Source organism: Lytechinus pictus, chromosome 3 (assembly GCF_037042905.1).
Source record: "Lytechinus pictus isolate F3 Inbred chromosome 3, Lp3.0, whole genome shotgun sequence".
Lineage (NCBI taxonomy): Eukaryota > Metazoa > Echinodermata > Echinoidea > Temnopleuroida > Toxopneustidae > Lytechinus > Lytechinus pictus.
Genome location: NC_087247.1, coordinates 60,783,783 through 60,811,659, shown reverse-complemented (window position 1 = coordinate 60,811,659; position 27,877 = coordinate 60,783,783). Strand labels below are relative to the sequence as shown.

The following is a 27,877-nucleotide window of genomic DNA, read 5'->3' as shown; positions in this document are numbered from 1 at the left end:
AAATTTTCTTTTAGTCCAAGGAGACTGAAATCCTGTACGATTAGTGAAAGATTTAGAAAAATTGTACAAATAAGAAAGTGTTTAGCATGTAAATGCCAAGAATACTGATACTAGGGAGATCCTCGCATTGGCAGTGTGACCAAGATGTATGATGTCAACCCTCCCCCTCCAAAAAAAAAAAAGATGGGCCAAAGAAATATAGGTGTGCCCATTTCTGCTCATTCTGATCCTCCAATATAATTTCCTTGACATTTAAGATTTTAGATTTAGATTTTGGGGGAAGGGCAAATAAGAGGTCTGGCAAATTATCTTGTCATATCTTAAAATACATACTGTTCATGTTGACAATCATTCATTAAAAGAAAAATGTTGAAAAGGATTTCAACCTTGCCTATGGAAACATAATGTATGTGACATAGATCGTTGTTTTGATATTTACAGTTATATGCACCTCTTCAACATAATAAAAATGCTGATTATTTTTGTCTGATTTCAGGTTGTGGTGGTATTGTATCTGGTACATCTGGTGTTATTACCAGTCCTAACTTCCCGAATGATTATAACCATGATGACTATTGTGCTTGGAGGATAGATGCTCCTGTTGGTGAAACCATTACTGTAAGTCACTCATCTCTTTATTCATTTTTATCATGAGATTTGTCACATAATTGTTATTAGTTGATGCAGATAAGTTGGACTTGCAGATATTCTATGTTAATCTCAAGAAATTTCTTACTTCAACAGTGGATCCAGTGAAGCAAGTGATCATGTTCTATCCATGGATTCTCTACCCTGTGCAGCATGATTAGTAATCCAACAAAACAAAATGGCAGATCGTGATCATCTAGTGTTAGAAGTGTAGTAGAATACGGCAGCAGAATTAACATCATTTCCACATGTCTTTGTTTTTATTTCTGATTCTCTCGTAGTACACCTTCACTTCATTTGATATTGAGACTCATCCTAACTGTGGATATGACTACCTGTCTATAAGGAATGGGGGATTCCCCGATTCACCTCAAATCTCTGGTCAATACCCAATCTGTGGCAGTGTAGCTCCAAGTAGCTTCACATCATCTGGTAACCAGCTCTTCATCATCTTTAAAACCGATGAAGTCTCATCGGGTGAAGGATTCCGAATGGAGTGGACAACCGTTACTAATGGTCAGTTAAATATCAAGAGATGTGTATTAAAGAAATATTTATTTGTGATTAAACAAAAAGACTGAAAGAAATTTACAAATGTTTGTCATTTAATTCTATTCAAGTAAATCTCTGTAAGCCTACATGTATGTTACAATCAATTATTAGATTGATTCTAATTCTAGAGGATCTGGTCTCTGTTACATGAAAAAAAATTACTAGTATGGTAAAGTTGCACTTTATTGTACCTATCATGGTAATGCTTAATATCAAAATTATCCACCTTAAAGGCCAAATCCACCCTTTACCATAAGTTGATTTTGATAAATAGAGAAAATTAAAACCAACCTCGCACTGACAATTTCATCAAAGATTGATGTGAAATAGGAAGTTGTAGCATATAAGTTTTGCTTAATTTCATGAAACAGTTATATGTGCATATTGGATGATATGCAAAAGAGGAACTGATGATGTCACCATTTTTTCAATTCTATGTTTAATTGTAAAAGATTTTGAATAAATGTGTCCCATTAGAATTAAATCAATATTTACATCATTGAAGAAAAAATACAAAAGAATGACTTCAACACTTCACACATTTTCATACTGCTAATGATTCTTATATCACTGTTTCATTGAAATGAGCAAAAATTTTAAATTTCATGTTTCCTTTTTTTCACATCATGCTTTGATGAAATATTTTTTTTTTTGTGGTTGAGTTTGCCTTTCATTACAAAGTTAACATTAAAAAAAAACTTTCATTCATGAGACTTTGGCTGCTATGCTTCAAGCATATATTTGCTTATATAGTTTGCCTCTGCATTTTACTTATTATATATATTTTTTATATATTGTATTTATGTCTTTCTCCAGTCACTACATATAAGATTGTCACTTGGTTATGTACTTTATGCTATATTATGATTATGTCTCAAGCATTGTAAATTTGTTTATATATATTCCAATAAATGCAGAAAATCCTGCAAAAAAAAAAAACTCTGGAGTGTAATTTCATAAGGGAGTCACCAGATTGTTTTTGATGATATGTTTTAACAAGGTCAATAGAGTAATATATCATGATGGTAATTGGAATACACATTTTTTAAATATAAATACTAGTGTATGATCTTATCCTACAGGATGTGGAGGTAATTTCCATGGATCCACTGGGACCATCCAAACACCAAACTACCCAAGAAATTATGATGCTAATGCAGAATGTGTTTGGAGTATCTTAACCGAGGATTCTTTGCATATTAATCTTAACTTTGATTCAACCTATGGACTTGGCACTGGTGATACTATTGAGGTGAGAGGAAAGAAAATTGAGATTTGAAGAGGAAATATGGTGTGAATTGTGGATGGAACTACATGAGTATAACTCTAATGCTTTCTTTATATCTACCCCCCCCCCCCATCCCCTGACTGAGCTGTAGCCATAAAGTTCCATGCAGGCCATCTCTATTTAATTGTCCTTTCCACTCGGTAAACATTTGAATGTAGCCACTGTTGTAGTTTTAACTTGAAATATTTATGTTATCGATTTACTCTTTAATTGCAGGTAAATAATTAGCTGTTCAGTGTTTGATTGATCTTCTTTTTTAACTCGAACGATAGTGTGTTCAAGATATTAGATATCTATCTCATATAATTTGTTTCCATGACTTTGTTTTGTTTCTCTGAACAGTTCTTTGATGGATTTGATGACCAGGCCCCATCATTAGGGCTGTTTAGTTCTTCAACTCCTACAACTCAAATATCCTCCACTAATAAGATGATGACAGTCAAGTTCCGTAGTGATGCCACTACTCAAGGTGTAGGCTTCATGGCTACATGGACTAGTGGTATGCATTCAGTGAATACTTAATTATATCATTTACATCAGTTTAATACAGGCTCTGCCCAGTTCCATTATAACCTTTTAAATGTTGATAAATTTTGTGGATATTAAGAATAGAAATTAATTCCTGTTGATACATGACATATATCGTAAACTAACTCATCTTCATTTTTTTTTGTGTGTGTTATGAATTTGAGAATGTTAGGTTATGAATATTGTTCATTGTGATAAAGAACAAGAGATACATGTATATCCAAAATGATTGGGGGAAAGAAAGTTTAAGTACCTGTCTTTGAATAATTTTACTGCACTGAAACTTGTTTTCTCTTGTACTTATCAACAGAGAAGAATGTAGATGTGAACAATTTATGATTTTAAATGGTCAGGACCATAAGTATATATTTATTAATATTTTACAGATTGTGGAGTAGAATTCACTGATGTTGGTGAAGGTATCATACGATCACCAGGCTATCCTGACACAGATTATTCAAATAGTTTGAACTGTGACTACAAGATCATTGTTGATGCAACTATACCTCTTGTCATGAATTTTGATGAACAATTTGATATTGAGAGTAAGTATTGTAATTAAGTTTTAATTTTTTTTTAAATATGATTATTCTTATCTAATTGAAGACTCTTATTACACAATGTTGTGACAAGTTTGCTTGCTTGAATGCTTGGGATTTTCTTTTTTGTAGACTAATTTTAATAGATTTATTTTGAGACCATGCAATTTCATGTGTTTTATATTGAGCATGTTGATACCTATTCAATGATATTAGAAATAAATGTTCACTCTATTCCATTTATGGCTTGGTCTCTCTTTACAGGAGTGACAATGATCTGATTAGTTTTGGGGGTCATGAGGTCTCAGGTCACAGAGGTCATTATATGCATTAAATTGCCTTGCTTTTGAGAGAAATTAATAATTATTTGAGGGATCAGCTTTAACCTGGTTCATGTATGCATATTAGAGTGATGACAAAATGCAGGCAAGAACCCATCTTTTTTTTTTTTTTGTTTTTTTTGGGGGGGTGAATTTTGAATTGTGAAAATAATATGACTATTCTTTATGAATTCAATGATATTTCATCACTTTTGATAATGAATGTTGGTGTATGTGATTGTTTTAGGTCATGGTACATGTGCATATGATGGATTACGTGTGTATTCTGGTAGTGATGACCAAGGCACCCTATTAGGTACCTATTGTGGAACGTCTAAACCATCAGACTTTGAAGTGACAGGACCAGTCTTCATCAACTTCTATACTGATAGCAGTGTTACTGGAAGTGGATTCAAACTCAACTTTGAACAAGGTAGACACCCTCCTCAGTTTTCACTTTATATTTCCTTTTTTTATTGTTTTTACCTGCCATAATGATATAAATATCTATAGACTTGTTCATTCTTGACTTTTCATAATATATTTTATCATTACTTCATATACCATTGGTAAAGACAATGGGACAAAACATTGCTAATCATCTATCTATTCTGTAGATTTTTTTTCAAAACAAATCAAGATATGCAGTTTAGGATCAGTTTACAGTGTGTGGAATAAGATTATTTTTGTTCATTTTTTAACTTTAACCACTTAACAATATTGCATGCATTCAGAAATTAATTCTTAAGATTTGATTTGTAAAATATGTACTCCCATTAGCACATAAAAATTAATTTATCTCATTCTCTATTTTTCTAATTTTTTAAGTGTATTTTGTTTGTATGAGCATTGCTTATTGCTTAATGAGGCGGCTTTAGCCGGGAACTCACAAGGGTCCTCCACACATCCTTGTCGCCCATGAAGGTCGCCAGCTCGCTGGTGCTTGTCACTCCCATGTCCCTCTTGAGCACTTCCACGTAGGTCGTCTGTGGCCTTCCTCTACCTCTTTTTCCATGGGAAAGTTCCCAAAGTAGGAGCTTCTGTGTGCTCAGCTCCGGATATCGGAAACAGTGGCCGGTAAGACGGAGCCTCCGGGCAGCAGTCTTGTCCGCTACCCTGGGAAGATCATCGTAGAGTTGCTCATTGGGGGTGTGGGAGCTCCAGTGAATGTTCATAACTTACTGCAGCATGGTAGTATGATGGATGTTTGTTGATATTTACAGGTTGTGGTGGAGAGTTTACAGCTGATTCTGGTCTTATATCAACCCCACCTCATCTATTATCATACAAGAATGATCAAAACTGTACTTGGCTCATCACAGTAGATTCATCAAAGAATGTTGAATTCAAGTAAGTAACCATTATTTCTGATTTTAACATTACAATTATTTGTACAACTATCATGATGTTCAAGTCTTTTTTTTTGCCAGCAGTCAGAATACATTTTGTTAAACTTCTAATGAAATAATATTCTTGAAAGTGTCCTGACATTGTTTTCGTGAAACGTTTTTCTGTCTAAGAACTGGACCTCTTACCATTAGTACAAGTAACAAAATATGATCAATTGAGAAAAAGAGCTACAAAGCTTATTCTTATTGTTGTAATCCATTCTTCTCTTGTTTTGTACGTTAGATTTAACACTTTTGACTTAGAATACCACAGTTCATGTGTGTATGACTATGTGCAGCTGTTTGATGGTGATGATTTCAGTACACCCCTTACTCAACCTCTATGTGGTGCAACCGTTCCACAAGGATTCTTTTACAGTACCAGTAATACTATGCTAATCAATATGATTACTGACCAAAGCGTTACTCAGGCTGGATTCTCAGGAGCATATCTAGCAACCTATGGTAAGTTAGCTCTATTTCAAAGTTATGGAGGATTTATCAGTTTTCAAATCTTGCACCATCGCACTCATGCCTATTCACTATTTTTTTTTTTTTGCAAATTCAAATTTTCATAAGGTTTTAAATTTGTGTCATAAATATTAGGAAAACTTTCAGTGGAATTTAAGTGAAAATCTGCCAAAATGAAACAAATTTATGAAAATTTGAATTTGTAAAAAAAAAAGGGTGAATAGGCATGAGTGCGATGGTGCAAGATTTTGCATAAGGTGAAAAAAAGATGCTCGGAATAGAGTGTTTATTTCTTTCACCGAAAGCAAAATTTCGCACCATTGCACAAATAAGAATATTCGCTATTTGTGATGTACAATGCCTCGGAAGTTAGCGAAAATACAAACAATAATAATTTTTTTCCTACGTAAGTCTATGAAAATGAGAAAAAAAAAAAATTTTAAGCGAAAGGAAAATCCTTTAAAACGCGCATCTGATCTGCAGCAGCAATGCGCCAGTAATCCCAGCCCTACGCGTATTGCACCTAAGCGCATTGCATTGAGTCATATTTTTATAGTGACGTCATTTTTTCCTGACCCATACAACGGTACATTGTTGATGGTACGAATGCAACGGTACAAATGTTTGAGATTCAGCCTCTCATTTGCTCGCGTACAACAAGCTAAGTAGGTGTAGTACAATAATTGATAACTGAGTTAATTCATCAGGGTTGTATGCTCATATCTTGACGGATGGTTGAATGTTTATATTTCCTTGACACATGAGAGGGTCTTTAAGACCAGTCAAAGGACATCTAAAGGTCATGGTATTTGATCTCTTTTGATTAACTTATAACAATGAATTTATGAAAAACATAATTGTGAAAGATTGGATACTTGAAACCTACTTTGTATTCAGGTCCAAGTCAGGGATGTGGAGGATCAATGACTACAGCATCAGGTACCATCACAGACTTTGATGTAGATAATAATGGACAATATGAGAACTCTGTAGACTGTAAGACACAGGTTATTTTACCTGATATCAACATGGCTGTTCGTATCACCTTCACTGGTTCATTTAATATCCAGGATTCAACAGACTGTACCAATGACTATATAGAGGTATGTACCATTTTCATTTCTACTAAAGGAAAACTATTCATTGTCATTAAGTACTCTTCTATTCTCTTATTATTTCATTGATAAATGTTGGTATATATGTGTTTGTTTTTATTTGTTTATTTTTATTGTACATGTTCATTGATAAGAGTTCTGATAACTATGATCATGATGTTGTTGTGACTATATTTATTTATCAAAAAATATGAATGTTTAGCATTCCTCCCTCTTTCTCTCCCCTCGCCGTCTCTGCATATGTCTCCCCCCTCTCTCTCTCTCTCTCTTCATATCTCTTCCTCCCTCTTACTCTCTCTCTCTCTTCTCTCTTTGTTCTTTGTCTTTCTTGATAATCACCATATAGATCCATGATGGAGTGGGTTCAGAATCTCCTCTTGTTGGTCGTTTCTGTGGTAGTTCTGTCCCAGATGATGTAACGTTATCAGGGAACCAAGCCTATGTTGTTTTCCATACCAATGATGCTGTAACTAGCTCAGGATTCACCCTCCAGTATTCATCTGTTCCTTGTAAGTATCCTGCATCTTGTATTTCCCTTCCATACCTGGCAATTCTAGAGTAAGTCTTTTAGTGAATTGTTTTACATTGATGAATCTCATACTGTCAATGTAATATGATAATGAGTGAACGTGTCATCATATAGTCTATTTACAAAGTGAGGGATTAAAGTTCATGTGTAATGATATAATATTTTTGAAGAAGACTTTCTTTCTATTAATGATGGGTTTGTACCACTTGCATAAATCTGCATTTGGACAGGATTTGAAGTAAGATTACTTTTAGGGAGAGAAATGGTGTAAATTATAATGATTGCAATAGTTTGTGGGACCTGCATAGTCCACTTTGTTTTAGAATAAGCTTTGCTGCTAGCATAACAGAACTGGGGGAATTATTGATCATACTTTTTACTGTGTATGTCAATGATGTCTCAGAAATAGACTTGAATGATTGATTGAGCACTGTAAGTAACTCTTTTACAGTGAATATTGTTGATGATTGAATATAACATTGATTGATTTGATAATTTACATATACAGTACCATGTGGCGGAGTCTTCTATGCAACAACATTAGTACAGACGATAACAACACCAAACTATCCAAATAACTATCCAGTAAATCAGCGATGTAGTTGGGTCATTGATGCTACTAATGCCACTAATAGAGTTCGTTTGGAAACCACCGATTTCAATGTTGAAGTTGAAGATGATTGCACCAATGATTATGTTGAGTTCAGAGATCAGCCTGTGGTAAGTTTTCTTCAGTGAGTGTATCATAAGGATGAAGGTGGTGTTACTTATTTGTAGTTGATTTTATATTTCAATTGTTCATCTGTAATTTATAGATAAACAATAAAAATAGCAAGTCATGTATTGAATAGCTATGAAAGTTCGCTTTCTGTTACAAGAAACAAACTATAATTCAATTGCATATTAGCAAGTTTGGGAAGCCAACATTGATTCATAATTGATTAGGAAACTCTTCCATTGCCCCAAAGATTTGAATTTAGATATTTTTTATTTTGGATTTCAATCTGTGTAACATGATTCTCTCAAACTGGGTCATTCATGAGACATGCTTTTTCAAGATTTTCAAACTTGTTAATTCTGTTGACTTGTGACTGTTATATATTTGATTTAATGTCGATATTTTCTTGATACTTTATTATAGTTTTTATTCAGATACTATTCCATTTTAAGGTGTTAATATGTTTGAATAATGTGGCTTCTTGTGAAAGTTTGTAATCATTTCTAGTGGGATTATAGGTTTTATTTTGGGATTACCTCAATTACAGTACATACATCTGGTATATAAAATCCTTTTGTTTTAAAATTACTGATAATTTCTCCTTGCAGGGATTAGAAGGTAGAGTTTTGAGGTACTGTGGGTCAAGCCTGCCACCCATCTTTGATTCCAGTGGACAAACTGTCAAGGTTTACTTCTACTCTGATTCTTCTGCTACTACAACAGCTAAAGGATTCTCTTTGGATTACTCCATAGCAGGTATATACCAGAGCAAAAAGTAAAAAACATTGATACTCAGTGGTACTATTGAACCTATGTATCCTTTAGCATGTTCACTAGTCTTTGTGGGGTGAATAATCACTTTATGACACAGATATTAAAGGAATGATTCATGCTTCATTCCATATATCTTCCTATATTCTTTCAATTCCAGTTTATTACAAGTACAATACCCAAGTATCTACTACTTTATTTGTATAGTTATTCTATTTCAAGAACCTCAATTCTTTACTTTTTTGGATTACATAGTTGTTGCTAATTTATGGTGGGCTGGTTTTTTGTCAGTTAATTTTTATAAACTTCTGTTGCCATTGTAGGCCTTTATTTAAGATGATTTATTTTAATGTAGTTCTTTCTGGTTAGTGAAATTTACAGCTCAAATTGAGGGAATATTTAATTTTGTAACAATTGTCTTTTTTTCTGTTTTTCTCTATGCTGTACATTCAGTTTGTAAAAGTAGTGTTATGATTACTATTTGATGACCTTTCTTCTTAGATTGCAACCGGAATTACAACCAAACCCATGGCACGATTATGACACCAGGCTACCCAAGGGTGTATAGTAACTATCATAACTGTAGCATGCAGGTTACCAGTCCTGTAGGAACTTTCCTATCTCTTTACTTCAATCATTTCGATGTAGAGGCTCATTCAAGCTGTGCCTATGATAGTGTGACGGTAAGTAGATTTATGGATGGAAAAAATGAAGGGGCACATGATAGGTATATCAGTTTATGCCTTGAACACTGAATCTTTTCACATGAAATTGTTCTTTTCAGATATTTGCTATGAATCCTGCTCTGTATGTCACATTCCATACTGGTTATTATTTTACAGATGTTAGTAATATACACTTTCAGTTATTTTCAATCTTATTTAGTTCTAGGTAATGGATAAATTTTATTATTACAATTTTATCAATATGTTACCCCTCCCTGGGTGGGATGGGCGTTAAACTGTAATACTGTAAATAATAATGAAGAGAGAAACAATTGTCAGTCACATGTAGTTTGTATGGGCATCAACAAGGTAATGATCATACGTTTATTAAAAAGAATGTCACAAGAACCATGTCAAATAACAATCAATATCAAGGAAATACATTATCTATCAAACTAATTTCTCAACTTATGATTATATTTACTTGTTCTTTAACATACTTAGATAATAAACGAATGTAACTACTAATCAATACAACTAAACGTCTAACATTCAGTCTAAATTACATGTTAGAATATCTCCTAATTCTTATTAATAATCTCTAATTCTAATAACCAAACATTAAAGAAATAAAGTCTGAACTACTAGACTAAATGATAAGAGAACACATGGCCAATGGATACAGGGGAATACATCCTAAAGCTTCAGATCTAAACTGTTAAGATGGTCCCTGATTCTTATGGAACTTTTACGTACAAGTCGAAAACTTTCTTTGTTCTGACATCCAAAAAGAATCCCTTGCCATTTCTGAGGTGATCCCTTAATTCTCTCTAAGTTAACTCTCTCACTCTTGGAATCACTAACCAATATACACTAACATACTACCACTGTCTTCCAGCATGCTATATGGCTTAATAACTCCTAATCTACCACTAACTCCTAACATATCTTAAAAGTAAACACAAGTTCCAGGAGTCAAGGTAACAAGCTGAAAGTTGAAGAGCCTATTTACATAACACGTTGATAACAGATACTTTCTTGAGAAGAACAAAGAACAAGAGTATGCAGTACAGGTATATATATGCCTATGCACTTCTTAGTACAGAATCTAATATTATATACAGTTCAAGTACACATTTAGAAAGAAATATCAAAATAATATACTGATCAATACCTATTTCTATTTCTATACCAAAAGGCTCAGTAACAACTATAGCTAATAATATATAGGTTCTAACTATTGGTGAATATCTCTGTATTGAGATGTCAGTGATATATAACAGTATACTCTCAATTATAATGTTCATCCTATCCAATCAGTCTATATACTTTCAGGAAGACATATACAACAAAAGTATCATCACAATCATATTAACAGCATATATCTCTACAACAGTTTTGGGTAATAAAAATGTATCTTTTCTTACCTGTAAATAATAATGAAGAGAGAAACAATTGTCAGTCACATGTAGTTTGTATGGGCATCAACAAGGTAATGATGACCAACCACATGCTTGACAACTGAGATGGAGGTTTTGGGTTGCTCCACTATAAAATAGGGGTGTGCAAGTGTTCTAATTGCGGGTTATATAATACACTGAAAATGAATGGATGGTATATGTGAATAAGTAAAGCTGAGTGAATTTTGTAGGGGTGCCCTATCTTTGGAGGGGCCTCACAAATATATAAACATGTTTGTTCAAATTTGCTACATTCATATGCAAGTGGTTAAAGCAGTCATGATAAAATGTTCATGAAGTTGTATCCAATGGAATGCATTACAGCTATAATTACTGGTAATCTCAAAATATGAACAATCATAAACTCATATTTAAATTAAAAATATTTGTTTGTTTATTAATTTATTTAATATAGGGCATTTATATTACATATCCATCTGTAAAGTGCTCAAGGTGCTTGTATACTATTCTGGCTATTGAAGCATTCACATTTCTCCTACGATTGCCTTAAGACATTTAAGAAATGGTCATTTTAATATGAGGGACATGGGTTTTAATATATGAAATCACAGTTATGTACTAGTGAGTTTGCATTGAAATACATAAAAACAAATAGGGGAAATGTAACTGCATCAAATGCTAGCTTATTGATTCCAGTGCTCACAGCTTTTTTAGGAATTACTTTTTAAAGGTGAGAGTCAGAACCACCAGACCACAAAACTTCACATTTATTATTTTATGTGTGCTCACATTCACAATCAAAAAAAAAAAAAAACTAATGATAAACTGCTTATGATATTCTCTTTCATTATACTATAGTCACACTGATATGATTATGATCATTTTCATACAAAGTACCTCATGTAATGTTTATGATGTTATGATTTTTAGGTATATAATGGCTCGGATGCTAATGCTCCTGTGATAGGCACATACTGCGGTGATATCCTTCCTTCTCCAATCTTTGCTAGTTCAAATGAACTATTCATAAGATTTATAACAGATCTTTCAGTGACTCGTGGTGGATTTGATGCCTCTTTCACATCATCTACTGTACAAGGCAAGTTTACTTTAATCCTAATTTGATTTTTAAAAGAAGCTGTCAAGTTAGATCTTTTGTTTGATGCCATATTTGTATCATTTTTTGTTTCAAGGAGTAAGGACTTGATTAAAAAGCAAATCACTTTGGTAGTTTACTTGATTTTACAATCAGCTCTAACCACCTCAAATGATGTTATAATATGAATCATGATGGAGCATCCTCATAGATATTTACCTTGCTAGTAAGCAAATAATCACTGTTAGTGAAGGTGATGGACAAACTATCACTTAAAAGGCAAGCTGGATATAGCTATCTTTCCAAAGCAAAGCTGAGGAAAGATAGCGAGTACATCCAGCTTGCCTAGGAAGCGACAGTTTGCCTTGTCACCTGAAATCAAGAGGTGATTATATGCTTTATATTCTGCACTGAGAACCACTATAAACGAAGAAACCGATATCAATATGTCTCTATAGGAAGATTTTTTTTATATCAAGATTTCCTTTGAAAAAAAAATCAATTGAGACAGATGATTATGCTTGTTTTAAGGACGTTCCACAGTTAAAGTGAAATCCATGTCATTTTCACCAAACTTTGCACATAGATACTTTAGAACCTTAATATTCGAAATATGCAAAAATTAACATAGGTCCATGTGCTTGATTTTTTGCTATAGAGCTTCAAAGTTCACCCAAATTGATGTTTTTAAGAATTGCGCATTCAAAAGAATTTGGCATTTTTAGACCGCCCAAGATTACTACAATGAGTTTAAACCTCTATTACTCAGTCAAAATACATGAAAAAGTCATCAAATTTCGAAAGAGAGTTAATAATTGTATCGTTAGAATGGAGAATATATTTATAGTGCTATTTGTTTGCAATTTTAAGTTTAACAGCACTGTCAGTTCTTAAAAATGGCGTAAAAGATAACAAATCCCAATCTAAAAAATGTAAAATTTCAATAACAAACTACAAACGTACAATAAATGCTGCACTTTATTCAAAATCCATGTCATTTTCACAAACATTTGCAGAGTTGTAGAGGAAGGTATACCTAAGAGGTACAAACATTAAAAAATAGGGGTTCATGTGCTTGTTTTTAAACTATCACCATTTTTATTAGAGCAAATGTGCTTTTTAAAACACCAAAAATGCGCCGAATGCTTAGTATCTATGTGAAGAAAAAATCAAAACCACTCTACCATTTATTCAAACTCGGGCTAATATTCGTGATTCTTGGCAGCACTGCAGAGTAAAGTATTTTGAAATTGTAGAGAATATTTTTTTGACTGGTCCATGGGATAATTCCATTTTTTATATTCATGAAATAACGCATCGGATCTGCAGTTAAAGTGCAGAAGATGAGAAAAATCAGCTCATACCCGCAGCTAATTAATCACCTGTTCATCCATTGTGACGTCAGCGCGCAGAGTGTAAATTATGCGCAGATCATAATGTGCACAAACATAACTGTGGAACGTCCTTAATGCTAGCGCGTATGTAAACTGTGCATCAGCATCAAAGATCATGCTCCAGCAAGATTTATTGTGACCTCACAATGGAATTGTACCGTCAAAACAATAGAGGGCAATGCACTTTTTGCGCGTATGTACACTACGCACGCCCATCTAGATTTTGGGTGATCGTCACTGCAGGTGATGGAGAATGATGGACCAAAAAAATTGAATGGCAAATTTTGCGCATACTCAAACTAATTCATAACACTTCAATTTTTCAATTTTATGACCCTATGGGCTGAAAAAAAATCAGCGATCAAGAAAAGTCCATCACTGCGAGTGATGATTGATGGGGAAACTACCCTTTATCACATGACTGACATCTGACCAATCCTATAGCAGGATTCTTAGTATGCGGAATATAAAATTCAATGTCATAGAAGTAAACAGTACCATCATTATACTCTGTCAAATTTTGTTTTGCAAGTTATTTTGTTTATGAGTGGGGGGGGGGTGGTAAGCTATAGCTCCGTAACACTACCAATATGTTTGGGTAAATTAAAGGCATTTAGTTGCTTTGCATTGGTCTTGTTTAATCTTAAAATATTAGGAGTATTAGAAGCAATGAATCTGTTCATTTTAGTTGTTTTATTTTTCTAAAGTAATAGTACTCTCTTAAAATGCATGAATTGATATTTGAAATTCGATATGATTCTCCTTGGCAGATATTGTCCAGCTGCAATTATTGAGAATAATCAACCTGATAATTGATATTTTACAGGGTGTGGAGGTAAACTAAGTGGTCGACATGGTAGTTTTACAAGTCCTATGCACCCTGCTGTCTATCCTATCAGTCAAACATGTGAATGGATGATAACAGTACCAGCAGGAGGTCAACCTGTTACACTATCATTCACTACTTTCAACATAGAAGGTAGTGAAGGAGTGTGTAGTGAAGATGTTCTTGAGGTCTATGATGGTGTGGATGCTACCGCTACCCTTAGAGGGCGCTATTGTGGCACAGTGAGTTTTTCCCCTCATCTTTATATTGAATTTGATATGGAATGTTACTTCTCGATACCTATCATATGATTATTTTTGTTCTTGATGGCAGATCATATTCTGATCTCATTAGAATCATTTTATCTTCTTTTTCAAAAGAAGGTTTTTTTTTAAATCTTTTCTAAGTAAGAGCAAACCTGCTGATATTTATCATTTTTCATAGTTACTGGTCATCTAGGCCAAATTCAAAAATTGTAACTTTTGTCATTTGTTCATGTCTTGATAGAAATGCCAAAAAAAATCCTCCAAAAAATTATTGCATGAAAAATCCTTTACTTTGAAAAATGATATTGCACTTAAAGAGCAAGGTGTCATTATTTTGTTTTAAAGGTGAAATATATTGATTATGAATATGGCCTTATTATATATCAGTGGAAAGGTCATGATGTGGGGATTATCATTTGGTCATTCAAAAATAACGAAAGTAATACATAAGGTGGAAATCGCCAATTAAAAAGCGCTAAAATGCCTCTCCGAAATACGCCTCCCATCGCTCTCTGAATTGACTCGAATTTGATGACGTGTATGAGAGACATGATTGGCTCTCCCACGTCAAGCTCCACTTGCATGCAAAACCTGTTGCGAGGGTACAATATCTCCACACTGTCACTGAATTATTTATCTATATAAAAATATAGTAACACCTAGTACTATTTTTAAATTACGATAAAACCTTTTTTGAAGCAAAAGTTGAGGTAAATTAGAATTAGATGTAAAAGATCATCCCCAACATGCGTAGCTCGTATGTGATTGTAAACAAACCTTCACAAACACACATTGCTTGCTCGCCTAGGCTGAGAGAGTAGATGCACGTGTTGCACAGCTCTCAATCGGCATTTTGGATGGTTTGAAATGACATCATAACTTTGAAAGTATATGGACCAAGTTCATGAAAATTGGACATAAGGTTAATGAAGTATTACTGAACATCTTGCCTGAGTTTCGGGTCACATGACCAAGGTCAAAGGTCATTTAGGTCAGTGAACTTTGGCTAAGTTGGGGGTATTTGTTGAATTACCATCATAACTTTGAAATGTTATCATGTATCCCATTGACTTTTAAAAACAATTTTATTGAAGTTTTTTTTTTCTGAGTTTTGTCTCGCCAAGCTTGAACAATCCTCAATTCATTGAATATTTTTCAATTATGCATTTTGAAGTTTAAATTCAATGTTCAGTTTTCAATTAGATATCTATGAGAGTAATGTTGAGTATGAAAGTTAAAAATAAATAATATTCATTTTTAGAAGGCTAGTTATGCCCCATGTATATGTAATGACAGATTAAGGAAGATTTTTGGATTTAGAAACCAATATCACTCTGGATTTGCCACTAATCTTTCCATGTATATATAATTGTGATCTGACATGTCCCTTGCATGTCAGTGATTTGTTCTATCAAACGTTTGTAGGTTAAGATTTTTCATACAGTATTATGGCTATTTTTGGTTTGTGGATTGGCCTTATGAGCGGATAAGAGCTTTGTCACAATTGGGGTATACTGTAAAAAAATTGCCTACTGCGCATCATAAAGGAAACTGTGATGACAAGCTGTTGGGCACTATTAGAGCAACCTGTAAGAGAATGTTTTATTTTATTGAAATTCATATGTACTTCTCCAAATTGACCATATCTGGCATTTTAGGGCCAAATTACTGTCTCATTTTTTTCTCTTGTTTTCCATTTCGAGCATTCGCATCTTTATCATTGGTAATCATTAGCATTGTCTTACCAATCAGAATTGATTATTGAAATGCAATTATTTAAAAACTGAAACCCCAAAGCCACAGATATTCAATTTTTTATGACTATGAACCCAAATGGGTGCCAATTCTGTTGAAAAATGTCCACTCTGATATTTGTGTTTTATTCATCTCAAGACATTACTTGATTGATAATAATGTTTTTATGTACAAGAACGCTTGTATATATATGCAGCAAACTTTGCCCGCATTCACTTATTTTTCAGACAAAAAACTTTCAATGTTGTCGAATATATTTCTGTCCTGTCAGAAAAATGAAACAGCTGACAGAACGTGTTATTAAAAGATTGAACCCCTTATTAAGAAAACGTAAGTCTTAACCCTATTAAGGACGGGGGGTGGCCTCAGAGGCCCCCCTCAACGTTGCACGCAATATTTTCTCTGTGCGAAATTTTTTGATCTCACCGCTCGCAGATTTTTCACTTTCAAGTCTTGCGCATCTTTTGAGACCAAATTTGCGATGCCCAGGTATGCGTTTCTGACATTACGCAACATTTTGTGAGTGCATGTCAGACCAAAAATTGCTCATAAACGTGATTTCGTGTACAAAGTCAATGCAAATTGTGTTTTCAACCATGATAAATCATAAATATATTTTTAGTTTTAGTTTTGCTGGTCATGAATGTTTTTTTATGCTTTTTATGATCTCATAAGAGTCCCCGACAAAGTTCATCAAAAAAGCAATGAAAAACAAAAGGTAAAAATACAAATTACGCATAAATTAGCGCAAGAGCAATTTGCATGAAATAAATTTATTTTTCAATTTTGTAGATTATGTCCCAGACAACCTGCGTGCCAATCTTTGGCACAGTCGATGACTGAGATCACCGAAAATACCCCGGCCTAAATCTGAATCTGATGTGGGTGACCTTATGCCTCACATTTTGAAATAAATATTGTATCACTTGTTTATAACACACACACACACTAAAATTCAGGAAAACAAAGCAAATTTTTTTAGTCAAATGAGACAGCTTGATATGCCCTGATTGTAAATCAACCCATAACAAACTTTTTTTATACATGTATAATGTATACGATTACCACATTCCTTCTGATATATGAAAAACCATTTGAATCCTTTTAATAGCAAAGCTTGGATGATTTTCTTCACAACCTACTCAAAGAATGACGATTCGATTTTAGAAGTTCACCTTTTAGCCAGTTATCTCTGCCATACAAATTTCCGGAACGAGAACAATTTTCATATTCTTGAAAAAAGCACAAAAATAAAAGATTTTGAATTGTAATATACTGTATGAGCTGAACATTTCTACAGTGATTTTATATATTTTTTGCTAATTACTAAAATCACTAGGTATCACAGGCCTAATTCATTTACCATAGACTCGTGTGTTAAAGTGGCACTTTAAAAAAATTCATAAAAAATAAGGAGGAAATTCGAGGGTTGAATGTTTACTACCAGTGGACAGGATATATATCTGACATACAATATCTGACCAGAAAATGGTACCTCGCTCGGCTATTTTAAAAATAGATCGGCATTTATGAAGACTACACCTGACAGGATCAAAATCATCACTTGAGAGAGTAAAATGGCCCTAATTCTTCCACCAGTAAAAAAAAATAGTTCCAAAGTAGTGATATATCTTTCCAATTTGGAAAAAGGAAGTTCAGTAGGTACACTCCCTAGAATCAGTATCAGATTGTCAATCATATTCATTCATTTTTGTCAATCAGCAATATCAAATTTAAAAATGGAGAATGGGTTGGGTTGAATGAATATTTTTTGCCTGCCAGTTGTAATTAGGCCCGTGTGACCACTAAAATAACCACTTCTATACATCGCCATTGTTGCACATGAAAACATTACCAGAATCTTGAATGTAACAACTCATTCACACCACAATCAATTATTTTTGTTCCTTTAAACACCTGGGAGCCTTAACACAAACATAACTCATTCAGATCACAATCAATTATTTTTGTTCCTTTAAATTATATTTTGTAAATTTAATTTCATCAAATTTTATCATCAAGAACATGGCAATAGATAAAACATATTACCTTGGGCTTGCATTGACTACAGTGTATAATTAATCATGAAAACCCAGCCTACAATTAATTGCTTACCTAAGTGTTACTTATGGAATCCTGAAGACCAACATGTTAGGCCATATGTAAAATGGCTTTCATTTATGAAATTCTAATTAACATGAATCTGGGTGTTTTGTTATACATACATACCTTATTGTGACACCACTCATCATTCAATAAAATATATATTTGATTTTTCAATTCTGACTTGCAGTCCATGCTTTCTTGTATCATGAGTTATCGAATAGAGTGATGCCTCACATGATAATGAACACTCATGGCACATGTATTTTGAAATGCAGGATTTGCATAATATGGTTCAATGTGAAATGTACTATTTCATTTTAACACTGACAGTTGTATTTTTTTTATTACAAACATGTAGAACACATTGATGAGTATTTGAGAACCTTATTGTAAGTAAAAATAAAATTTACAAAATAACACATCAAATACATTTTTTACAGATTACCAGGTGAGCCTGGGGAATTGGCTATATTATACTTTTCACTGCTCAGGATTCTATAATGTCATCTTCAGAAATTGACTTTTTTCTTTTCTTGGTTTCCAAATTACAAATTTGTTACAACTATTTGCACAATGCAAAACATTGGGAATAATTGAGTGCTTAAAATGAATCGATACCTACGGCTCTACACCATATTTTTTTAAAATTTATACGTGTGCCTCTTATTTGTATGTCTAGTATGTCAGGTGAAAGTATAATGTGAATTCAGATAAATGGGTGAAAAGCAATGCCAAGTGAGCAGCAAATTAGCCCAAACAACAGTATATTTTAGTGATATATGATACACTAATTTGAAATTCTTTTAGTTTATACTTATTTTCCTGTGGAAATTGTTTTTAAAATAGAGCAAGAAGTGTATATGTTCAAATAGTTTAGATAAGGATGCAATCACAACTATGCTCTTAGATGATGTCAAAGAATTTGGGCCAGTGAGAAGTGCAATAGAGCACACTTTTTCAAGATCTCAAAATTGTGTTTCTAAAGCAAAATACTCATAAAACAGTCTGTACATTGTCCAATGTTATTAGGTCATAACTAGCCTTCTTCATGTTTTATGAATATGGGCCCTGCCACTAACTTTTGTTGTAATCTACTTTTTTATATTTTTCAAATGATGTTCATTTGTTTTGCTTATTAATATGGTCTTAAGTGATTGAATGCTTTATAGTTGCTTGAGATGTGCTTGACCATACTTGAACATTGTTTGTAAAGTGATTGCTTTATTGCTCTTTTTCATTCATTCAGTCACCCCCTGCTGACATTGTTGCTTCAGGCAGAGATCTCTTTGTGAGGTTTACAACCAATGCACAAAATCCTACAGGAGATTATCAATATACAGGATTCAGAGCAACGTATGACAGCTGAGAAATCTCAAGGTAATTTGCTCATCTCATTGTGTAATTTGTGTTTAAATCTAAATAGAATCGAATATTCTCCTATTCAAACATTCATTCATGTTTCTTTTATAGACAGCTGACAGCATTTAGGGTTGACATTAAAAAGAATGCTTTTACAATGTCATTGACATCAATCAATTGCTAGTGTATGAAAAGAACAGCTGATTTTCATCCTTTCAGCAGATCAATTAGATTGTTACTTAAAATTTACTTCATCTAATTAAAAATTATGGAAAATTTCAAAAGCACATGAAGAAGAATTCATGATGAAGTCATGGACATTTTATTATTGATTCATTCAATGAACAGCTCAAATTTAACCTTACATTCAAATTCAAATTTTGAATTTCATTATACTGTAATTTCATGCAACATGTGCATCCTATTAAAAATTGAAAAATTATATTTATTACTTTCCTCTTGGAATCTACATAAAGGTGATGTTTCTTTAACAAGAATTAAGAGAGCAAATTCTATTGAATTTAATTTATGCTTTCAACCTGATAAAGAGAAGTTTATACTCAGATTAGAATAGAGAAGAAGTAGAGCATGGAAGAAAATTAGAGAAAGGAAAATTATGTAGGTGGCTAGAAGCGAGAGGAAGATGAAGGAAATATTGATTAGATTCTGTTATTAATGTTTTTTTTTTTTGTTCTTTGCTTTGGCAGAATGTAATTTTCGTTGCTTGGCATTCTGCAATCAATGCATCTTCATCTAATCATATAAGTGAGATATTCGACAGAAAGGACAATGCTTGATTCAAACATTCCTGTCGTCTTCCATACTGGATCAATACCGTCTCATTGACATATATGCATGTTTATATTGGTAGTGTATGTAGCATTAACTTGTTCACACAAATCAAATGCAGTTGTGAGAGAAAAGTGTATGATATGATAAAGTACTATAATGTTAATAATTGTTTTTTTTATTCATGGAGAATTCTATTGTACATGAATGATTATTAAAAAGTATATTGTAAATGAAGTGAGAAAATATATTTTGATATGTGTGTCAAGTGTATAGTGTCTTCTTCAATCATTTACATAGATGTTTATCAAAGAATATATTTGTTATATGATATGCATTCTGCATGTTACATATTCTCTATGTGTGCTTCCTTTACTTACTGTTGATCATGTAACCAAAAATAAACATACTTATATTATTTTCAGTTGTGAAATACTTAGTTTCATGATAAAAAGAAAGACTGATTTGCAAATAGTAAACACCATCTATAGGCTTAAAGTGTGCTTTATCATTCTGATATTTAAAACAAAGAGTGCTTCCATATCTTGCATTTTAATAAGATTAAACATGTCGTAAATACAAAGTTCTAAGTGTGCTTTACCATTCTACTATGCAAAACCAAATAACCATTTGCCTTGATAACATTCAGTATTGTATGTAGCCAATTTTTGTTACAAATTCTGGTGTACTTTATTTCATATACAATGTATTCAGTTCAAGTATTCAGGAACAATACCAAAGTGTGCTTACTAATTGGGTGTTTTTCCTCCCTTAATTTTTTTAAATATTATTATCAAATGTTTTAAATAGCTAAAGCCAAATATAGGTGTAATTTAAAAAGGGGAATCCTTTGCTTGTGCATGCTTCCATATTCAATGAATAGTAATTTTTTTTATGACAAATAACTCACATCACTTGTAGAGTTAAACGTTCTTATCGTGTGGGAAGGGGGGGGGGTATTTGGATCTCAGAAAGAAAAAAATAATAAATTGTTGCATTATAATTGATTATAACATAGAATTTGTAAATACAGTAGTAAAGTATTAGTTCCTAATATGACTTTGAATTGAAGTTTGATTCCAATGCCAGATATAATCACTGAATATTAATGCTGTTTTCAGAAGTGGTATTATTTCTAATGGTCAAGATTTACAGAGTTTTTTTAAGATCAATGACTTTGCATACGTAGGAGTGTAATCTATTGAGAAAGCTTGAATTCTGGGTTGTTGATTATGGCAGTTTAGTAAAACCATGGAGCTATTAAAACAGAGGCTGAGACAGGTGTATATGCATTTTTGCTAAATAATGCTAGATTAATTCTTTTTATGTCTCCACCCACTGAAAGTGTCTCAGAAAGCATTATGTCTTGGGGTCATATGTCCATCCATCCCTTGTTACCATTTTCATTCTCACAATAACTTATATATTATATGACAAATCGCTTTCAGACTTTGCTCATGCGATAACCTGAAAATAGATTTTTCAATGCGAAAATAATAAATTCAGGGATTTACATTTGAAAATTTGTGTTGTATATTAGGGTTGTGTTTGATTGCAGTTCTTTCTGCAATGAACCCACCACAATGTCAAAGGTCATGGGGGTCATAGTTCATTTGCACAATAACTTGTAGAACCAATGGATAATTAACATTTATTTTTCTTCATGTATATCATGATAATTGGCATTGGTTTAGGCATACATCTTTAACTGTGCAAAGTCCCCAAGTCCATCCAGTTTTAAATTAGAATAGAAATCACATCATCTAAACTTTGAACATTAATTGTCTCTCATTGTTTTCATAATCTATTTACCATATAGATGTAATTACAATTTTTCCAATCGGTATAATTTGTTTGTTTGTGTTTTTTTTTTGCTAAATATGTCTTTCTCATGATTTTTTTTTACTCTGATACATTTGATTTCAATTTATTGAAAGATAGACTCATATGGTATGTAATAACAACATGCAATGGGTAGGATATAAACAAACTGTCTTTCTATAACATAGAAAGAATTTATATCACTTACTTTTGCTGTGCTGTGACTATTACAGGATTTCAATGTATTGTATATGAACTACAATGCCCAATGTATTGCTGATGCACTGTCAACAGCGTCCAAGAAGAATTTGTTATCTGAGTATTCCCAAAATCTGTTAGGTAGTGGTTTCTTTTTAACTCTGTCCAGTGTACATGATCAGCTGATGATGACTAATTATTATCAATGAACATCATTTGACAATTATTCACATTCTTAATTTAAGTACCAAAACACTTGATGCTTTCAATTAAGCAAATTTCTTTCTTTTCTTTTTTCATATTTTGAGGAAGAACAATTGTGATTGCCTGTGTGTATTCCCATGTACTATTTTTCTAAATATGAAACTAATAGATCAAAGTACAAAATGTACCATCAGTACCTCTTTATGCAGTGAATATCTTTTCTACAATTTTTTTTTTACAAAATTGTGAATGTAATGATAAAAAAATGTATTTTGATAATGTATTCAATTGTAATGCTTCTCTTAAATTGAATCTGTCTTTTATATACTGTTGTTGAGATTAAGTTGTAGTATAATGAAGTTACATGTGTTAATGTGATATGTGTATTAAGCTCATATTAGACCCAAGGAAAAGGAGCAAAATCTATGCAGGTGTGCTTATTTTAGACTTGTATTGTTCTTCATGTGGAATTGCTATAGTCTGTATTGATTACAAACCAGTGAAATATATGTGATTAGATTGGAAAGGGGTCATTCGATTGCAAAAAAAAAAAATGTTTCATCTGAGTATAAATAGAAATAAAGGGGTTTCCCCAATTTCAATGCACTCCTGTGAATATTTTCAAACCATCCTCTCATTCTTTGATTACCCTCGTCTGAGGAATATTCCTTTAGAATTTATGAGTAGACCCTTAAAATAACCAAATGCACGATAGATTGACTTTAAGACACCTGGAATGAAGGTAATTTGAATTTCTACCTGTTCATTTCACACAAAAATTAAACCTTTTTTATTCTGTCCTAGCATAGAATTTTTGAAAAAATTGTATTTCGTGTATATGTTTCCATTATCTGTGCTTAGAAGTGACATAGCATTTGACAAATCATTAAAGAACATTACTTGTCTGTTTTTGAAGAGATAAATCTGTTTTTTTTTGTCTCTATGAAATTTATCAATTGATATATTATTTTTGTTTATGAGTTGGGGTTATGTCATTCAATTTCTCAATGATGTGGTAAATAAATTATTGCATTGAGTTCATGAGGGGTTTAATGAACCCTGTAAACCCCTTATTTTCTTTAGGAGATGAATGGGTGATTTCAAGTTCGGTGTTGATGTTGGTGTTGAGATCGTAAAAAGGCCGCTGAACCGAGCTCCAACACCGAGCTGGGTTTAGAGGAACGATATCGATTGTGTTATCGATGGCACATGATGTCATGACTCTGTGCTGCGCTGCTAAATCATCTCAACTTCACGCCAGAAGTCTCGACGACGAAAATGAAATTGGAGAGAAATACATTAAATTCTCATCGTACAGAATACCAATCCTTTAATTAATTCAAGCATTCGAAAGAGTGAACATTATTCTTCATCAAAATATACAAAGCTCAAATATTTTGTACTCATCTTAACTGTAAAAGCTAATTTTAAGGGGATGTTTCGTCGTGTTCGCCGCCTGTTCACGAGCTTGAGATTGCCAACACCAACACCGAACTTGAAATCATGATTTTCACAATCTCTGGGGGTTGGCGTAGGTGAATGGGGAAATTGCACGTAGATCGTCAACACCAGCTGCAGTGCTGGGTTCAGCAGACGACATTCAACACCATCCTTCAACACGAACTGCCGGAAATACGTTATATTTTCCGAGGTCAATCCCAACACCAGCCTGATTTCAAGTACAGTGTTGTGGCTGGTGTTGTTGTTATCACAACACCAACACCAGATTTCAACACTGTACTTGAAATCACCCAATGTGTGTTGTCCTACACACAGGTTTTACACCTGACATAAAAACTCCAGGTGGCATCCAGCTCTTTAGAAAGAAAACCCCCATTCTTTTCAAAAGAACTGTCAGGGATTTGTCACTGTCAAATGTCAAAAGCTACTGAAATACATTTGATGTGGTGAATGCCAAGGTGCTTCTTGAAATTTAAGCTGGGATATTTATATCTGAGCTCAAAACAGATCTAAATGACCACCATTGTGGGTGTCATGGCATTCAAACAAACCCCCAGTTTGTTCATTGATCAGAACCAATCCCTCCCACATCTAAATTAGTCTCTTAAAATCAGAAAGGTGAGACACCTCCCTATGTTAAAGTAAACACACTTTCATGGTCAATTCTACTATGCTTCCCATATTGGCAGATATGATGTACAATGCAATTACAATCGACAAAGATTCTCCGGCCTGAGGCAGATATTTTTTTTGTCACATATCTTTCTGATATAATAGTGGTTGTCGTGAGTCAGTTGCCAATATAGATACGTGTTCTTTCTTCACCAAGAGCGTGAAAAGTTGTGAATTATCAATGGATAGAATCAGATGAAGTACATCCTGTCCACGTTCTTCATTCATTTTTAAGACTGGTGAAAGGGTATTAGGAAGCAAATTGTCATTTGATTTCTTATTTTTGTTGCTCGTTTCTATAGCTCATGCAATTACTGCATGGGCAGAAATCCCGGGGGGACATGTCCCCCTACCCAAAATAGTAGGGGGACACAATATGAAATGTCCCTCCCTACCATATTTGTTTTTTTATGATGGAAAGAAATACATCATTCAAAATCAAAATAAAATGTATTTTGGACGAGATGACCTAACTTTTGGGGTGATAACCTTTTTTTTTTGCTTATCAAATTTTTCAGCCCCTGGTCCCCGCTACGTTTGGGGAGAGATTTCAGCCCTTGAATTACTGGTATTAGGAGGTTTTGCTTTTTCTTCTCTCCTTTCACATTTTTTCATGTATGAAATCTGTCCCCCCCTCCCTTTTTTGCTTTCTTGCTTCATTCTCCCACATTTTTAGCCCTCTTCGTTCTCTCTTTTTTTCTCCCCCTCTTGTTTCTTTATCCCTCTCTTCCCTTCTTTCTTTCTCTCTCTCTCTCTCTCTCTCTCTCTAGATCTGCACCCCTCTCTCCCCCTTCCCCTAATCTGCAAGTCACTTCAATACTCAAATGCCTGCAGCGTATATATTCCATTTCTTTAATTCAATTCTGTCATTCTTGTTCAGATCATGTGTTCTAAATGATATACTCATCAAAAGACAACAAACATTGATATTTATGAATGGCAAAGAACAAATGTTTATTTCTTATGCAATAGTCTACAGAATTATGATAGCCCGCTTATGAATCCAAGCAGAGCAATGACAAGTTTATACAAAGATGAACCATCATTGTATGGATTATTATTTCAAAGTATCTCCTTAGTAGACACAAAAACACATTATTCATGACATTCCCATTACACTTTTCTCCATACTGGGTAAAATCATACATTAACATCATTTTTGTGTAGATATTTGACATAGTTCAGTAATAAGTATTCCTTATACCAACATGTTTTTAATCAGCTCAAATACTCTTTTAGTAAAGCTTATACCAGAGAAAAGTCAGGTCATTACCGTTCTGACGATATTGTACTAACTTGAGTTATAATCAATATTTCATGTTGTTTTATGGTAAAAATAGACATATCAGGTAACGGGACACTGAACAATACTAGCAGTAGGGTGCGGCAATTCTGACACATCCTTGCAAATTGCAATAATCTAATTTTCAGCAAAGGAAACTGAATCTGTACTTTCTGCTACAAGAAGCAGACTGGCATAAATTGCAACTAAGCAATTTACAGATTAATGTTTGATTTTAAGACTTATTGATGCCCCGCAATTGATTACAAGTTTCTTGCAACACCCCTAAGATGGATTGGCCAAGGAAAGGGTACTATCACCAAAGATACCTGATGGTGTGCACAACATCTTCATACATCTATCAGCATATAGCCACAAATTAACCCCAAGAGAAAATGGAGATGGGTAGAGATAACAGAATGGGGGCATTGTGTCTACATCTCATCTATTTTCAGTTAATACAGTGCGTATAAAAAAAAATTACACTTAGAAAAAATCCTGTAAAATTATATATTTTTAATATCCTGAAGATTTTCCCACATTTTAATATTGGTAAAGATCCATTTAAGCAAATGATGATATAACTGTCTAAAAATACTTCCGCTGGAGTGAGCACCACTTACTTTTGAAAAGTTAGTGAAAAATGATTTGTGCAGAACTTTGAAATAGTTATGCGAATAAAAGTAGACCTTAAACATGAAGGACACGTGGAATTTAGCTAGTGAAATTGATTTGAAGATATCTTTTACCTTTTTAACTTGTTTCCTTGCCCAAAACACTTCGAAGAGTACATTGCACCCCATCCCACTCCCCCACACACCGAGGCCACCGTGACGATATTTGCTTTACACTGAGCTGTGATTTACATGACATGGCTTAGGCTTGATTTTCATTTTGTTAATCATTGTCAAGCTTGGGAAAAGTGTGGAGATTAAATGAAAAATGAAATGTAAACCCACTTTAAATGATAAAAACTTAGTGAAAAAATGCTGGAGATGTCTGATATAAACTTTTGTTCAGATTCAGTTATGTCCTCAGATCCAGCTGGCAAAAAGGGGGTAAAAGGTTCTGCTTACTAAGTGTTGAAATTTCAATTTGGGTGGCAAAATTGTTACACAATGCTTGAATGTATCCGTTTTATTTCAATTGACTAAAAGCGCAAGGGAAATCTATGAGAAATGTTTCACAGGGTAAGTTTGATTTCGCCCTTTCCCCTTGACACAGCGTGAAAACGAGCATTTCTGCGCAAACAGATTTCTGCGAGCTTTACAAAAATGGACAGTGCTCACTCAAGTGTAACATTCTGTCAAAACTTTACATTCATTGGATAGACGAGACCCAAACCCAAGATAATATGTGAAAAATTACCCACATGTTGTATATTTTTTAATTCCCAGGGCTTTTTCAAAGTGTAAACTTTTTTTTGATACGCACTGTATAGGCATCTGGATCCTGTTGCATAAAAGTTACTATTTATGGTATCTTTACCACCCAATGGTAACTACCGTGGTATAAGCTGATTACGAATCAATCAAAATCGAGGATTCCACACAAGTTACCTATGGATAGCAAAGTTACCATAATGATAACTTAAATACGGTAACGCGGCCCTGACGTACTGTACATGAAGGAATGAAAGTACAAGATTTATGAATTAATGATGGTAATACCAGGTTTCACATAAAAAAGTAAATG

The 27,877-nt window shown here is 33.4% G+C and overlaps 1 protein-coding gene across 1 annotated transcript in view; it reads left to right on the top strand.

The window, feature by feature from the left end:
* Positions 1-23,691, top strand: part of LOC129256865 (cubilin-like) — a 74,123-nt gene extending 50,432 nt beyond the window's left edge. Inside the window, exons 48-64 of the mRNA XM_054895065.2 lie at positions 497-618; positions 930-1,164; positions 2,283-2,452; positions 2,831-2,987; positions 3,403-3,561; positions 4,123-4,308; positions 5,099-5,225; positions 5,508-5,728; positions 6,632-6,837; positions 7,196-7,358; positions 7,887-8,098; positions 8,705-8,852; positions 9,369-9,550; positions 11,884-12,052; positions 14,270-14,511; positions 19,643-19,773; positions 20,463-23,691. Of these exons, the coding sequence (XP_054751040.2) occupies positions 497-618; positions 930-1,164; positions 2,283-2,452; positions 2,831-2,987; positions 3,403-3,561; positions 4,123-4,308; positions 5,099-5,225; positions 5,508-5,728; positions 6,632-6,837; positions 7,196-7,358; positions 7,887-8,098; positions 8,705-8,852; positions 9,369-9,550; positions 11,884-12,052; positions 14,270-14,511; positions 19,643-19,762 (2,819 nt within the window). The 3' untranslated portion in view covers positions 19,763-19,773; positions 20,463-23,691. The remainder of the gene's footprint in view (positions 1-496; positions 619-929; positions 1,165-2,282; positions 2,453-2,830; positions 2,988-3,402; positions 3,562-4,122; positions 4,309-5,098; positions 5,226-5,507; positions 5,729-6,631; positions 6,838-7,195; positions 7,359-7,886; positions 8,099-8,704; positions 8,853-9,368; positions 9,551-11,883; positions 12,053-14,269; positions 14,512-19,642; positions 19,774-20,462) is intronic.
* Positions 23,692-27,877: the final 4,186 nt, after the last annotated feature.